Source organism: Rhinatrema bivittatum, chromosome 1 (assembly GCF_901001135.1).
Source record: "Rhinatrema bivittatum chromosome 1, aRhiBiv1.1, whole genome shotgun sequence".
NCBI lineage: Eukaryota > Metazoa > Chordata > Amphibia > Gymnophiona > Rhinatrematidae > Rhinatrema > Rhinatrema bivittatum.
Window position 1 is genome coordinate 101,325,563 of NC_042615.1, and position 16,924 is coordinate 101,342,486.

At 41.4% G+C, this 16,924-nt stretch overlaps 1 protein-coding gene across 1 annotated transcript in view; it reads right to left on the minus strand.

The window, feature by feature from the left end:
- Positions 1-2,742: 2,742 nt before the first annotated feature.
- AGA (aspartylglucosaminidase) overlaps positions 2,743-16,924 on the minus strand; it is a 57,023-nt gene continuing 42,841 nt past the window's right edge. Inside the window, exons 8-9 of the mRNA XM_029580558.1 lie at positions 5,613-5,746; positions 2,743-3,060 (exon numbers count right to left, since the gene is read on the minus strand). Coding sequence (XP_029436418.1) covers positions 2,960-3,060; positions 5,613-5,746 — 235 coding nt within the window. The 3' untranslated portion in view covers positions 2,743-2,959. The remainder of the gene's footprint in view (positions 3,061-5,612; positions 5,747-16,924) is intronic.

Sequence of the window (16,924 nt, forward strand, 5' to 3'; positions counted from 1 at the left end):
CTAAATCCATGCAGGAAAAGGTCAATGGGTCCCAAAAAGCTTTCTCCCTGTGTTTACCTCCTACCAGCACAATTTAAGCTCTGAAATGGGTCTCTCTTAGATGAAAGTATATTCCCAATGCTCAAGTTCACACCTCATGCTAATTTGTGACATCTCACAGAAAAGTTTGAACTGCACTAAATTTCCAGCATTTGAGTTCAAACACTGTGCCAAATTTTTAAATTCACTGGATAAAGCAAACTTTTTTTCCTTCACACATTCTGCATAAACTAGATTTTATTCCATTAATGCTGCAGACCATTCTTCTTCAGATAAACTTGCAGAAGTGCACTTTTGTAAGCATAATTCGCTACTCTGGGCCACGACAATGTTACTGCTTTAACACAAATCTTGTATACTCTTTTAGAGGTCCCTTTTATAAACATATTAGTAAAGCCCACTTCTCACAAAAGCAAACTTTGTATGAGTCCCACCAGGTTACCATCAGCAACATTTTCAAGTATTTCTACGAATCTTAAATTTTTCCTTCCAGATCTGTTCTCAACATCCTTAATCTTATTTTTGCTTTCAACAGCAGCTTTTTCAAGTGCATTAACCTTCTCTTTTAATCCCCTGGGATAAACGCTGTGGATCCATAAAGGCTAGAAGATGGGAATGAAGAGAAGAGCCATGGAGGTGGCTTGCTGGAATGGAGACTACTACCTGGTGATTACTACCCTTACTCAAAAGCCTTCACACGGTTAATGCAACTCCAACAGTGCTCTCTGCATTCAGACAACCACCAACAAGGACTGAACTACACAGTCTGGGTAAATAAATAAGTGTGGGGGTAAGCTTGCTTATTACGGCGGTTACTACCCTAAACCAATTAAGCCTGATACTTCACTTTGAATGCATATACAGCATTGCCCTCTGCTTCAACGGCAGGGAGAAATGTGGAAAAGAGGATTTACATTCAGACAACTTCCAACAAGGCATGGATCTGTGCAGTCTGGGTAAACATGCATCGGGGTAACTTGCTTGATGCTGCGGTTACTACCCGAAACCATAAAGCCTTATGTCTACCTTTGATGCAACTCCAACATTACTGTCTGCATCAATGGCAGGAGGTGGCAGGAAATTTGAATCAAACAGTTACCAACAAGGGCCCTGAACTTGGTGGTTATTGAAACAGATAAGTATGGAAAAATAAGTGTGGGAGCTTGCTGGGCAGACTGGATGGACCGATTGGTCTTTTTCTGTTGTCATTTCTATGTTTCAAGAGAGGAAGTTCAGACTTCAATCCCATCAATAAGCTTATCCCTTTCAATAATCAAATTATTAACTGAGGGGTTGTGATAAGTTATCTTTTTTAATCTGCTCACCACTGCAGCTACAAAGGAGCATGGGAGGCCTGCAATTAATGCTTTGTTATAGACCCCATCCTTCAGATCATTGCTGTTGGCCATTTCAGATTTAGAAGATTTCACCTGGTCTTTTTTTCAATGATATTGTCACTACGTCCTCATCTTTATTTAAAAATATACTTGTCCATATATTAAGGGAGATCTCACATAATTGTTGCAGTGCTCAAATGCTGAATTGGGAGGAAAAAAAAAAAGAGCTGTTTCAAGTGAGTGGCACCTGGAGCTTATCGGCAACACATCCTTTCAAGCTTACATCTCATCACATGACCCCGATACCCCTATTCTTTTGCACAACCTTGAATACCTTCCCTTATCCACGCCTTTGCTAAAAAGGCTTCAGTGGTTTGATGTTATCTAAAGAGATCTAGGTATATGACAGGCTTATTATGTCAATCTGTTTGTGGCCACCAGTTGGCACGTAGAATAGTGGAAGGCACACTGTGCATAAATAATAGACTGCCTGCAAAGCATTGCTGTACAGGCACGCACCCCCAAGCAGGCAAAGGCACAGGCTGATATTGACCAAAGAACCAAAGTAATGCTGGGTAACATTCACTAATATACTTTGTCTGCAGAGCCCTCTCTCTCTCACACTCCCACAATCAAGGACAGGCAGGAATAAGCACACAAATAGAAGCTCGCACATGCATCCATACAGAGGCTCCCCCAAACACACACACAGGCTGTTACATAGACCAGACTAGCCAAGCAGCGCTGGACATTTTTCGCTAGTTAACATATAAGGCAGCTTGCACAAATACCATCAGTACCAACTAATTTGCAGTAGCTGAAGTTGTGATATCTCAAGAAAGCACTTTTATAAGGACTAGTACATTGAAGCATATGAGAGGGTAAAATTGCGGCAGGCACTAGTTTGGAAGCAGGATGGATAGTTATATTCAAATCTTTAGGACTCAAAAGACAATTGACCCAAATCCAGTCCTCGAGCTCCCCCAGACAGGTCTAGATTTCAGGGCAATGTTCCTTCTAATTTTTGAAAGGCTACATGCGCAAAACATTTCTGGTTTGCAACTTTTTATGAGCTGAGTAATGTGTGCGCACAATGAGCCAATTTAATGCAAATATCAGGGTTTTCTGTGCGCACAGCCTATATGCACAGTTTAGAAGGAACAGTGTTTACGGGTAACGAAAGCATGAAAATTAACTAGTTTGAAATCAAATGTATGCACATTTCTCCTGGATATTCAATGACTAGGTTTAAAAGCTCAACAAAAAACAATATCGTTTGGAGGAACTCAAGATTTTTGAATCACCGTTCTAAGATCTAAAATACAAAAGCAATGCTGTTCCACATCAGAGACTACAGCATAGCACAGACTCTCGAGATTGTTTTAATTGTAATGTGATAATACAACAGCAATCCTACTGCTATACAGAAAATAAAGACATCTATTTTAATGGAAAATTTTCATGGCTATTTTATAGCCAAAATAAAAATATGGATTTAAGGAGGAATGTGAATTACAAATATCACAATACTAGAAATAGTATGCTGATGAAATACATTGTAAGCTCTTTTTCCATTTTGGAAACTAAATACAGTCCACTGCTTTCTCTAGGGGATGCTGCATCAAAGAATTATACACCATATAATGAAACTGAGTGAATCCTGGAGCTTTACTGCAGGCAGCACCTGTGAGAAGAGAGAGCGGAAAGAATGAGTAAAAAACTGTCAAACATATACAAGATTAATATGTCTTTTGGTTCATTCAATTACCTCAAGACTATTTCTAATTCTGCTACAATAATGCAGACATTTTATCAACAACGTGGAGGACTTCTCAGCCTCCCCATCTTAACCTAAAATTAACTGCTGTCTGAAAAATCTGTGCAGCCTAACATGATTGTTTGGTTTTAATTATAACACCAAAGTTGGTGATTTAAGTTTAAAAAAAAAAAAAAAAGCATCTTCAAACAGACTAATGATTTCCTGTAATTCAAAAATAAAGAATTGTGAAACGTAAAAGATCGATGGATTGACATAATCAGTCTAATAAGCTCTATTGATCAGTAAATAGCGCCTTTGACTTGTTTTAATTTCACTAATGCTACAGGCCTTGGCAATGACTGATCCCAGACTGCTTTGAACTACACTGAAGACAAGCAGGAGTCTCTTCATAAACATTTTGAAGAAATCCAATGGGGTTTTTCTCATTTAAACTAAACCTTCTTTAATATTTATTTAAAGCAATAGGCCCCAGGGAAGCAAAAGCTTGGTGGAACAGAAAAGCAAGCAGTAAGGTTAAAAGTATCACTGGTGACAATTTAAAAATGTTGTTACATATACCTAACTGAAGGGAAGCAGGCAAATTAGCTTCTTTGGGGGTTTGGGGGGGGGTCAATATAATTTCTGATTTAATGGTGGAGACGTGAAAAAGATGCCATCTCCATGTGTTCCTAGATTTGACCTGTGGTGATTTGTGTCAGATTTGTAGTGGTATCTCAGCCAATCAAGACACTGATATTTACTTAGTCCATTTATAATAAGGAACGATCCACAATAAGTATTGGTGCTTTAAAACTGTGACTGGTGTGCCAGCACTGTGGGAAGTAAAATGAAGTTCATTTCCTGACATCCCACTATCTTATTCCATATTTATGTCCAATTCCTGATTTTAATGGAAAGTTTAATTGTATTTCAAATGCTAGTTCAGGCGTGTTTGACTGGTTTATGACCTCATTTAACAGGGGTGGAAAAAAATAGAAAAGCAAGGGCAACATTTGATTTCTCCTTGAAACTTTTTATTATCTTTTTTTTGTGGGGGGGGGGGAGGAGAAGGGTTCCTCCTTTGTATGTCCTGGATGGGGGGGCAGGTAAGGTTATGGGTTTTGTTTTGTTTTGGGGAGGGGGCATCTTCTCTCTTTCTGTGGAGGCAGGGAGCAGCCTGGTGCTGTAACAGCTCCCTTCAGTGTCAGGCCAGCCATGAAAATTCCCCTCGAGCCTGGGCACACAACAGCTCCAGCTCCCTTATTTATTTGAGCATTTTATATACCGAAACTTGCGTAAATAACTTCAAGCCGGGTTACAGAGTTCTTTAAAAGACAATACATAAATAAGCAAAGCATTCTTCAAACTTAAAACATAATATATGATGCCCAGAAAAGTTATAATCTCAGACCAGATGGACAAGCTTGTTTTGGACATGAGTCCACTATAGTGGCAACAGCTGAATGTAGGCTAGCCACAGGCATCAATTTTAAAGCGCTCGGGGGTTTTGGTGGCTTGGATTTTTCCTCTCTTGCTTAGATATGTTTGACATCAAAATAGCTCTAAAAATATGCTGTTTTTTTAAACTGAATGTTATCATACATTTAAGACTCATAATGTCTATTGTTATGAGTATGCGAATAGGAAAAACCAAGAGTGTTGGAGTAGAAGTTCTTTAATGAAAAATCCAGGGCCTTTTACAGCAGGGATTATAAGGTTTTGCAGAAATTTTATTTTAAGTAAAGCACAATCAGTGAAGCTCTTTTAGAAGAAACTACATACATTTTTTAGTTGATAAAAATATTGAAGGATTAAGGATGTATGACCCCCTCATGCCATGCAATGAACAGCATACTCCAAACAAGGGTGAGCAAAATGGGGAAATGTGTATTTTCATATTCATCACTCTGATCTATCCTGTAAAATTCTTGAATTGGATAAAGATATGCAAACAGCCTCTAGTATCTTCCCATGTCATAATAAGGATATTAGGCTAGTTTGGAAGGTATTTGGCTCTGTCCCATGGAGATTTATTCCCAAGTACAACTGTCATGCCTTTCTAAATTTTGCAACCTGGAGGCCTTTATGTTATACATAAGGGTCTCTATGGATAGGGTATAGTACCTATAGTATTTGAATGTAATCCCCTTGGAAGTGCTAAAAGGTGGAATATAAATAAATGTCAAATGTCTGTTACAATCAATTAATCCATAAAGTTATACAGGCCAAGAAGATTCATTTGTAAAAAACTGAATTTCATATTTTCAATTTGGCTACATATTATTCAGTTGTTAAACTGGTAGATCCCATGGAAATATGCCTTGAGCTGAGAAAATATTAGTTGGTTACAATGTTGAAGGTATTGTTTCCTGGGAATAAAATGTATACATCTTGGGACAATAGTCTGTTCTGAGTGATATGTTTTCAAATAAATATATTTCAAGTTATAATGCAGATGAATAGAGAAAAAAAATTACCATAGCTGCCAGTTGTGTTGGCACAGATGACAGCACCAAAGAACTCCGGCTCATACTTCTGGATTCGAGAAATTACTTTCTGGCAAGCTGTAGTTGGATCAGCTCCTGCTCTCATATATTCCACTGCTTGGTAGCTGATTAAGAAATGATCAAAAACCATCATCCTACCCCTCTGGTTATAATAAAAGCTGCCAGCTGGATACACTCCTAGCTCAGTGACTAAAGCCTTCTGAGATTCAATTAATGAACAAAGCAACACTTACAAAGCATACTCGTGCCAAATCACAAATACAAGAAGAAATAGACTGAGCCCATTAGTATTTGTTTTACATACAAAGAAATCTGGACTGGCACCGGGGGTTACTGAATGAAACTACAGAGAATCAAGGGTACCTAACGTCTCAGATGCCTGAAGCCAAAGTCTAGGACAATACTGCCCACTATAGGTTAGTTTTGGAAACTAAGGGACAATTATTTTCTATTTTAGTTCTGAAATTTATACAAAGATAAATCTTTCCTATCAACTTTCTACAGTCAGAATATTAAATGTAAATATTGTGCTGTTCAATTTCTCCCCTTCCATCCCTAGTTTATTTTCCTTGTTTTTTGTAACTTTCCCTCTTGCTTTTTCTGATTCACTGTATTTAAAGTTCAAGGTTCTTATTGAAAATATTGTTTTTTACGTTACGTTATGCTTTACACTCCTTGTTATTTGTAAACCGGGTTGATGTGATGCCTATCATGAAACTCGGTATAACAAAAACAATAAATAAATAAATAAATAAATACTCTACTTGTTGTTCAGTTTTTGCTTGAAAATACATATTACTTTCTGTATTAGCTCCCTGGCCCTCCAAAACTGAAATTCATGCTTTATTTACTAATTAATTTTCAATTTCTTATAGTAACTTTGAACCATGCTTAAGTTTCAGGCATAGATAGGACCAAAAACCAAAAAAGTGATATAAGTCTGCAGTCAGTTTGTTAGCCTGCAACTTCAAAAATAGGGAGAAAACATAGCATTAAATGTACAAGGAACAACTTATGCAAAAAGTACTATGGCAGCTTTGCTCAGAAGTGCTCATCTTAGGAGATGAGAAGTAGTCAATGTTTATGGATACTTCAATCCTGTAATAACAAGTTTAGAGGTGCAGTACAGTTATATACTATGGTGAACAGACCTATACCATGCACACAGTAACTAAATGGCATGCAAGAATAATTCTACTGGCACTTGGGTGATGTAGAGAGTAACTGAAAATAATAATGTAATGTTACCTACATTAATGTTCAGCAATTCAAAAAGCCTTTGTTTTGACCCCCCCTTCTTTGAACCAAGCTTTCGGCTGTGTGCAAAATTTAGGCACTGCTGGTCAATTGTATGTTTCAATGAATCTGCAAGCAAAGCGAAACGGACACAACCTCTACATGATGCAAAGTTAAACACAACATTCTTTTTTTCACTTGCTAGACCGGTCCATTATGCTTGGGATTTCTCTGTTCCTCAGCTGTTGGAAAAAGAGGGCATATCCTTTTCATGACCTCACTTCTGGTAATAGATGGGGACTGGCAATGATAGCAAGGTAGATCAAAGAGACCATCGCTTCAGCTTACACGCTGAACAGAAAGGCAAGTGCCAGAGACACCGCATGCCCATTCTACTCTGGTACCGGCATCTACCTGGGCAAAAGCATCACCTGCAGGACAGCCACTTTGTCATCCCTGCATTCATTTTCCAAGCACTACAGGCCGGACGTACAACTAGAGAAAGTGGCCTTTGGAACAGGTGTCCTTAAAGCAACCCCATATTCCTCTTGCCCAGCCTAAGGGGGAGCTTTTGTATTTCCCAAGAGTAATGAACTGGTTTAGCAAGCAAAAAAGAAGATAACATTTTTCTTTTGAGGCCTTCTAGACTAGTCCAAGCCCTGTGCAGGAATACAGGTGCTACCAGCAGAGGCACACAAGGTGATAATTCTCTGTCCTTCTCCCTTTCCACCCCCCCCAAGGGAGAGTGATCTTGAAGGACCAAAACAAAATGGAGGAAGATGTATAGAATAGAGAAGTGGACAATAAGAAGGCAAAAGAAGTAGGGGTCCTTGTCTGGTTGCTTTGGCAGGAGGCTACTGGCAAGGGCCTATGACCACTCCCCTTTTATAACCGGAAGTGAGATCATGAAGAGGGTGCCTTTTATCTACACAGATGAGAAACAGGGAAATCCCCAGGATAATGGACTGGTCTAGCAGGACCCATGGAAAGAAAATTATCAGGTAAAAAACAAACGTTACCTATTTCAGCAATGTTTAATACAAAATTAATATTTGCTGATTTGAACAAATTGAAAATACAAAACTGAATATGGAATGTGCAACTGTTTGACCATTCTAGTTGATTATTACTTTAAAAAAATTGAAGACTTATTAGCCTTCAATTAGTTAAATGATGAGAATTCCATGGTTTAACAAATATTCTCTCTTTGATTGTTATGTCTGCTTTCAATAAGCACGTATTCCTCTAAGCAGCTGAAATAATTCACTCTTAGAAAGCAGAGGAAGGCTACAAAAATCTCTCTAAAGGCTTCCAGCTATCAAATTCAACTGTCAAACATTGTTAAAAAATGCAAGTTCCATGGGAACTGTTGAGTTCATGGCAAGATCAAGAAAATCTGATAGAACTGCCCAAAAACTGCGGTTGCCCGCTTACAATCTCTAGTAAATTGAGGAGTTTGGGGGTGGATATAGATTCCAGTTTTATCATGGAAGTTTATGGGTTACAAGTATCAAGGCGAACATATTTACAATTAAAAACAGTTTGCCAATTGAAATCACTTTTTAACTTTATGACACTCCAAACAGTAGTATCATCTATGTTTATGAGTTCAGTGGATTACTGTAATGTACTATTATTAGGAACTTCAAAGTCCAAGATCAAGAAACTGAAAGTTTTACAAAATAGTGCTGCTCGAGAGTAGATATGAGAGCGCTAGACCTTTGCTGGTATTACTATATTGGCTGCCAGTAGCCGAAAGCATACAGTTTAAGCTATCAACAATGATATTTAAGTGTATGTGACGTAATCGGCCAAAATACCTAAATGGCACATTAAAATGGTATGTTCCAAGGTGGCTGCTTAGGTCATCTCAGGGTCATCAACTGGAATTGTCAATTGCATTAGAAATCAACATATTGCCAGAAGGGTTTTCTCAGTGATGGCATTGGATTTTTGGAATAAGTTACCTATTTCCATAAGGGCTGAATTAAATTTCCAGAAATTTTGTAAGCTTATAAAAGCTTTTTTGTTTCCAGATAGTGAAGGGTCTAACCAGTCATTACAGACGGGATGCTCTAGTAATAAAGGATAATGGTGGCAGAATCAGATTAAAGTGTATGCAGGTGGCATTTACATGACATGTATACATTATTAAATACATCCTATGTGATGTTTGTCATATGTTTTAACTGTATATGTTAATTCTTGTAAATCACCTTGATAGCTCTGGCTGATTTGAGTGGTATATAAAATTTTAAATAAATAAAAAGTTTAGTTGCTATTGGAGTACTTGTTCATAGGTCCACATTACAGCATTGCTTATAGATCAGTAGTCTGCATGGGAATTGTTGGAAGACAACCCTTCCTATGACCTCATCAAAAAGTCATTGTCTAAAGTTCACAAAACAAAACCTTGATAAGCCTGAATCTTTTTGAAACAAAGTGTTCTGGTGTAACAAAAATTAAATTGAATTGTTTAACCGCAACCACAAAAGATACATCTGGATAACAAAGGATGAAGTATTTGAAGAAAAGAACATCTTGCCAACTGTTAAGCACTGGCATTGCTCTCTTATACTTTAGGATTGTGTGGCAGCCAGTGGTGCAAAAATATTGTGCAGGTATATATTTTATGGAAAAGCAGTATATTGCATCTACAAACAAACAATCAAGAATGGATTAAACTAAATATCAACATAATCCATAAGAAAATGCCATACTGGGTCAGACCAAGGGTCCATCAAGCCCAGCATCCTGTTTCCAACAGTGGCCAATCCAGGCCATAAGAACCTGGCAAGTACCCAAAAGCTAATGTCCCCAGTCAGTGAATACATTGATTGGATATTTCAGAAAGACAATTCAAAATATACTTCAAAATCAAAAAGAAGAAATTCTACTTGTCTTCAATGGTGGTTGGTCCAACTGGACTCTAAAGTGGCTATAAAGACTGGATTGGCATGGTTACTAAATCTGCATTTTATACATTAAAATTGTTAAGACGATTAAAGTATTATATTTCCCCATTAGATTTTAGGTCTGTAATTCAAGCATTGGTTATGAACAAACTTGATTATTGTAGTAGGTTATTATTTAGATTTTCCTGAGCCCTTATTAAGAATACTTTAACTGGTCCAGAATGCAGCCGCACATATAAATTACTGGGGCAAAAGTTAAGGATCATATATCCCTTAAGTTAAAGGAACTGAGCTGGTTACAAATAAAGTTTTGAATAGTTTAAAATTCTTGCTATAGGGCACAGGTGGTTTAACAACTTGTTGAATAAATATGTTTCAAGGAGATCCTTCAAAGCAATGTAATCTTACTGGTCCATGCATACAGGCATCAAGCGACAAGAGTCAGATCCTTTTCATATGCTGGCCCAATACTTTGGAATGTTCTCCCTAATTATTTGAAGGCAGAGTTTGATTATTGCAAGTTTACAAAACAGCTGAAGGCTTTAATGTTGGGGGGCATGGCAATGACGTCACTGAGTGAACTCTCCGAAGTCCGTCTCCCTAGGATTCAGCAGTAAAATTGCAAATTTTATCATCACCGTGGTGTTTTTGCCAACAAATAACTATTTGCTTCTATGAAGGTTTTAATGGACAATTTTGTGGTGAAAAAAATCGGAGATGGCTGGCAGATTGAAGCGATTGGGCATGGATAAGTGCACCAACGTGGAGGAAAAGATGGCGCTGGAAATAGGGCCTGTAGCTGAGGGCCTCCCCGAAATTCTATTGCGAGAGCTCACAAAAGTGGTTTCGGTGGCAGTATCTGAGCAATTGATGAAAATACAGTTTTCGGTCGATGAACTCCAGGATCAGGAAGAGGCCTATAATTCCAGACTTTCAGGAGTTAAACACCCGTATAACGGCGTATGACAAGCGTTTGGACACGGTAGATAGAGCTATTCTTACCTTGCAAGAAAAAAATAAAATCGCTAGAAGAAAAGCTTGATGAATTGGAAAACAGAAGCAGCCATAATAATTTGCGGATCTTAGGGATCCCTGAAACAGTATCAGGTGATGCCCTATTAAAATTTTGTGAAAGCTGGCTTCCAGAAGCATTGAAGGCTTTAATGTTTGGACAATCTTTCATCTAAATGTTTTTTATCATGCTATTGTTTTAAGGAATTGTTAATTTCTGTGTTTTATGTTTGTTTATGTTTATATGTTTTAATGTAATATTTTATGAATGTTATGATTGTAATTCATATTGAACAAATCTATTTGGAAGCGGCAGAATACAAAAATGCATAAATAAAAGGAAGGTTTTGGAATGGCCTTCATAGTCCCTAGATTTGGATATCATTGAAAATCTGTGGGGAAATCGCAAACATGCAGTACATGCGAGGAGAACTAAGAATATTTCTGAGCTAGAAGAGATCTGCAAAGAATGGGAAAAAATTCCAAAAGTAAGAATAAAAGAACTTATCTTGCTACAGGAAACATCTGGATGCTGTTATTTCTGCAAAAGGTGGTGTTACAACATGCTGACTTAAAAGGGTGCACAAACCTTTGCAAGTGCCATATTCAACATTATTTTGTTTTGAATCTGTAAAAAAAAAACAAAACAACAAAAAACTGCAAAGAAATAGTAATTATGTATTTAAATTTTCAGAAAGATGTGCTTTGTATCATGTGGATGCCATGGCAGCTTCTACTTATACAATTTGATCAGGGTGCCTAAACTTTTCATACAAAGGTATTTTCACTTCCACGCACATCTGTAGACAAAACCTCAGCTTGGAACTAAGAGTCAGGCACATCTATTTATTTATTTATTTAAATTCTTTTAATATACCGATGCTCAAGACCAGGTCTTATCCTACAATGAACTAGGGGGAAAAAACCAGTTAACAATCTAGAACTGAATATGGACTCCTCAAACACTGCATGATTTTAAGTAATCCCAAAGTGCTTCATCTGTAACTGAACAATAATCTGATTGCTAAAAGGTAAGAATTCTGGTTGGGCAATAAACCCCTTTATATTCATAAAGGATTGAAATCCTTTTCCCGTCAATAGCAGGGCTGAATTAGCCATGCTGTCATGGGAACTGTCAATCAGGCCCAGGAGGCGGAGCTTCCAAAGCAATGTCAGAGCTTTGCTCTGAGGCTGCATGTGGTTTCACGCGCTTGGATCAACTCTCCTCAGTTTGTTTTATCCACGCGCGGAATCTCACGCGGAGCACCAGACCTCCTCAGTTTGTCAAAAAAAAATAATAATAAAAAGACGATGAAGGACAGGAAGGACCCTCGTCCCTCAGGCTTTAAACCTTGTGCCTGTGGTAAGGTAATGTCCCAAACGGATGGACACAAGTGCTATCAGTGTCTGGGCCCAGACCACCCGATAGCCACCTACTCCCACTGTGGGAAAATGTCTCCACGGGTGCATCTGCAGTGAGCCGACAAGATTGAGGCCCTCAAACTAGGCCGGAGTGGCTCATACACCCCTCCCTCCAAAGCATGATCATCGCCGGGACCGGCCTCAAAGGCACCTCCCCAGCAGCATCAAGCAGCTTCTGTTTAGCCTTCTACCTCCAGGCCTGGAGGCCATCCCAGACGTCCAGAGGCAGGGACTCTACTCGGGACTGAGTACGGAATCAGAAGGAGTTGTCCGCATCGATGAAGCGGCCATCAATTGAGCCCGGGGCTCAAAGGCCTTTGACGCAGAGTGCTACGGTGCAGGCCGTGTCTACCCCCTCGATCGATGCGCCACAGACTACGCCGTCTGCACAATCGCGTCCACCAGCGCATGCATCGGCGCTGGAAGAGCCAAAATCTCGCCGTGAGTTGACGCATCGATCGATGCCAACTGCATCGACGCACAAACAGGCCTACTGAGTCGGCCTCAAAAAAGACCACGACGCAATCAGCGCAGGTAACGACGCACACCATCATCTCTGCAACACCACAGCCATAAGTACCTTCTGTGATCTCTAAGACGAGGAAGGCGGCTATGGATCAACATTCTATTGCCCCTCAACCTTGGAAGCGACATCACACATCCATTGGAGAAGGATTTCGGCCCTTAGATTTCTCGCCGGACTCCAGTGAAGACCTAGTTCCGGTGCCGACTCCGCATTCTCCCTCCTCGTCCTCATCTCTCAAGGTCTACTCGGACATGTCGATCTCAAAAAAACGATCTAGAAGAAACGGTTTACAAGAACCGCTTTCAAAGAAAAGGAAGGCATTGGACTCCCCGCACACCCTGGATACTAATATGCTATCAGACACAGGAGGCGTTTTCCACTTTATCTACTGCTCTGGCGGGGTTTTTTTTTAAATCATGCAAGCCACCTACAAGTTGCCGGTCAGTTCTCCAAGTACAGCACCGTCATCTCCGCAACGATTGGGGCAGGTCTCACCAACGCCTTCACCACCGCCTCCGGTTAACGTTCCCATCCCCACTACAGTACCAACACCTCAGGACTTTCCTTCCCATCCCACGTCACCTACGGGTCATACTACAACTCCCAACTCATCGACGGGATATCCCTCTGAGCCAGAAGAGCAACCTGCTGAACCGTACTCTCCGCCTGAGGACCTTACTTATCCAAAATTCTTGGAAAAATGGGAAAGGTACTCAATCTCGATATACAAAAGATACCAGATCCTAGAGCTGACACCCTAGGATTGCTCAAAATCTTCGACCTTCCCACAGAACCAACAGCATTATCAGCACATAAGGTTCTAGATTCGGTTCTCGAACGTTCTTGGAAGTCACCCTTCACGCTACCAGCAGTCTCTCGGAAAATGGACCTTAAGTTTAAGATGCAAAAGTACTACACGCCTACTCAACTGCCCCACGCCTCCATGGTGGTGGAATCTGCCATGGCGCGGGCCAAAAAATAAAAAATTCACTTGTCCACTCCCCCGGGGTGAGACTTGAAATCTTTGGACAACTTTGCTAAGGGAACCTGTCAAGCCTCAATGTTAGCTGCCCGGATAGGCCATCATTAATTCTATATCATTCAGTATATATATGAATGTGTACAGTGCCTTAAACAGGATTCAGAATCACACACCCCTGCAGTTCCGATCTTGATGCAAGACGTCGAAGAAGCCATATGGCATTTACTGCGTACCGTGTACGAGGGTTTTGAGGCCTCCTCCAGGGTTTTGGCGGCGGCTATTGCGGCGCGCAGAGTCGCATGTCTTTGCGCTAGCTCCATCAGACCAGATGTCCATGACAAACTGGCCAATTTACCCCGCAAAGAAGACAATCTCTTCGGGTCACAATTTCAGGAGACAATCGCGCAACTCAAAGAACAGTCGGTAACGGTACAATCTCTCACCTCTTCACATTCCTACCCCGCGTCAAGGGACTACTATACCCCGAACAGAAGTCAATCCTTCCAGCGACGCCCGTACCATTCGTATACCCTCTGATGCCACCATATCAGCCTCCTTCACGGCAACAAACACAGGCATCCCAAAACCGCAAAGGCTGTCAACGACCTCAGTGTCCAGCAACACAACAACCCGCTACCGCACCTTTTTAGACTTCGCTCCGCCACCATCACACCAAGTACTGGCAGGAGACAACTCAACTTCAGCAGTAGGAGAGAATAACATCAGATCAGTGAGTTCTGGACATTGTCTGTTCCAGATATCGAATCCCTTTCCTGAGCTCACTGCCCCTTCCCCACCTTACATCCAGGGGGCCCAGATCCAACCTCGTGCAGTTTCAAAACGAAGTGTCTGCCTTACTTCATCAACAGACGATTCAATGCCTCCTTCCATCCAACCACGGCATGGGGTTCTACTCCCCATACATCCTCATTCCAAAGAAGTCCGGGGATCTGCGTCCTATCTTGGATCTACGAGACCTCAACAAATTCATTGACAAGGAAAAATTCAAGATGATATCCCTCAAGTCCATACTGCCCCTGATTCCACCCACAGCTTGGATGTGTTCTATAGATTTCAAGGATGCGTACACTCATATTCCAATGCATCCTTCCTCCTGGCAATATCTATCCTTTCTAGTTCACGGCCAGCACTTTCAATACAAAGTATTTCCCTTCGGTCTCTCGACAGCACCCAGATTATTCACCAAGTGCATGGTAGTGGTGGTGGCGTTCCTCCGTCAGCGGGGAATTATAGTTTTTCCTTACCTGGACGATTGGCTCCTGATAGCGTCCAACCCACAGACGCTCCTACAAAACCTACACGATACAATTGGTTACCTAAGTCAGTTGGGCCTCAACATCAACTTCCAAAAATCCAATCTGCAACCTACCCAAAGAATTCAGTTCATAGGAGCATCTTAGACACAACACAGCACCGAGTTTTCCTGGCACCCGACAGGAGAATCATGATGCGTCACCTCTTCAGACGCCTCCACCGCACACGGACTCCTTCGGCTCTTCAAATTCTCACAGTGCTGGGACACATGGCAGCGGCCATTCATGCAGTAGCCGCTACCAGACTGCACATGCGCCACATCCAATGGGATCTCAAATGCCAATGGCGACAACATTCCCAACCCCTGAGGACGACAGTATCCCTAACACCTGCCATGTCCAGGGAACTCGACTGGTAGCTGCGCGCACGGACGATTAAAAGCGCTCCATTCTTGCTGTTACCTCACAATACAGTACTCACCACAGATGCCTCCCGCAAAGGCTGGGGGGGGGGGGAGGGCACATCTCAACCACCTGCAGACACAAGGCCTGTGGACACACCAGGAACAATCGTATCACATCAACCTCCTAGAACTTCGAGGGATACGCTACGCTTTACGGACCTTTGTCTCCCACCTTTGGGGGCATCGGGTAATGGTCTACACGGACAACCAGGTAGCCATGATTTACATCAACAAACAAGGCGGCTCGGGCTCATGGGTCCTCTGCAGGGAAGCCCTCACCGTTCTGCTATGAACCAGCCGACACTCAATTCAGTTGCAAGCTACCTACCTACCTGGTGGGCAAACATTAAATGTTGGTATCGTTTCCATCGATGATATCTTTTTCATATGGATAGGATCAGATAAACAACTACAGAATTTTCTTCAGTGGATCAACACGGTAGATAAACATTTGGAATTTACAGCTCAAACATCATGTAAGCATGTCACATTTTTGGATGTAGCAGTAACTCTAATAAAATGGACAATTTTACACCACCGTACACCGTAAGCCAACAGACAGAACAACCTAATGAAATTTCCCAGCCATCATGCACGTAGCTTTAAAATGGGCTTACCAGTAAGCCAGTTTTTTTTTGTTTTTTTTTTTATATAGAGTAAGATGAATATGCTCTACAGAAAAAGAGTTTGAGATCCAGGCGGATATATTGAAAAATAGATTTCAAGTAAGAGGATATTCCCAGAAAGCTATACAGCAGGCATACAAGAGAGCCAAATACACAGGCCGATACAGTAAGGAGCAGTAGGAAGAGCTGCGTTAGTGCCGGGCGCACCCGCTGTTGCCGCACGCACAGTCCAGCTCACCTACCGCTCGATACTGTATGTAAATAGCTTGCAAATGCAAGCTGCGTCCAAGAAGCGTCCTTGAAGCGTTAGGCTCGCACAACCCATTTTACTGTATAGAGCGCTAAACAGTATCCTGGGTGCGCTGGCCTAACGCTTCACGGACACGCTGGTATCTGTCATTTCAAATGACATTTGAAATGACAGGTACCAGGAAGTGGAGCGGCCCAATTGCATGCACAGGGGCCGCTTTCGCCCGTGCAGGCATCCATCTTCGCGGGCAGCTGGAGGCAGGGGAGCCGCGGTCCGTCTCCGGAGGGGGGCTGCAAGAAAAATAAGTCGCTTCGTTGCTTTACACTGCCAGTCCTGAGCATAGGATTGAGGGGAGAGAGGACTGGCAATCCCCTCTCTCTCTCTCTCGCAACTTTTTTTTTTTCGCTTTTTCCCGCTTTCGTTGCTTCGGGAGGAGGGGAGAGGACTGGGGCTGCCCCGGAGACCAGCACCCATGGACGCGGCCAGGGCAGGTGAGCGGGGGCTGGGGGAAAGTTTGCCGCCTACCCTTACCCCTGCCTCTAACGCAGGGGTAAGGGTAGGCGGTAAGTTAGCAGG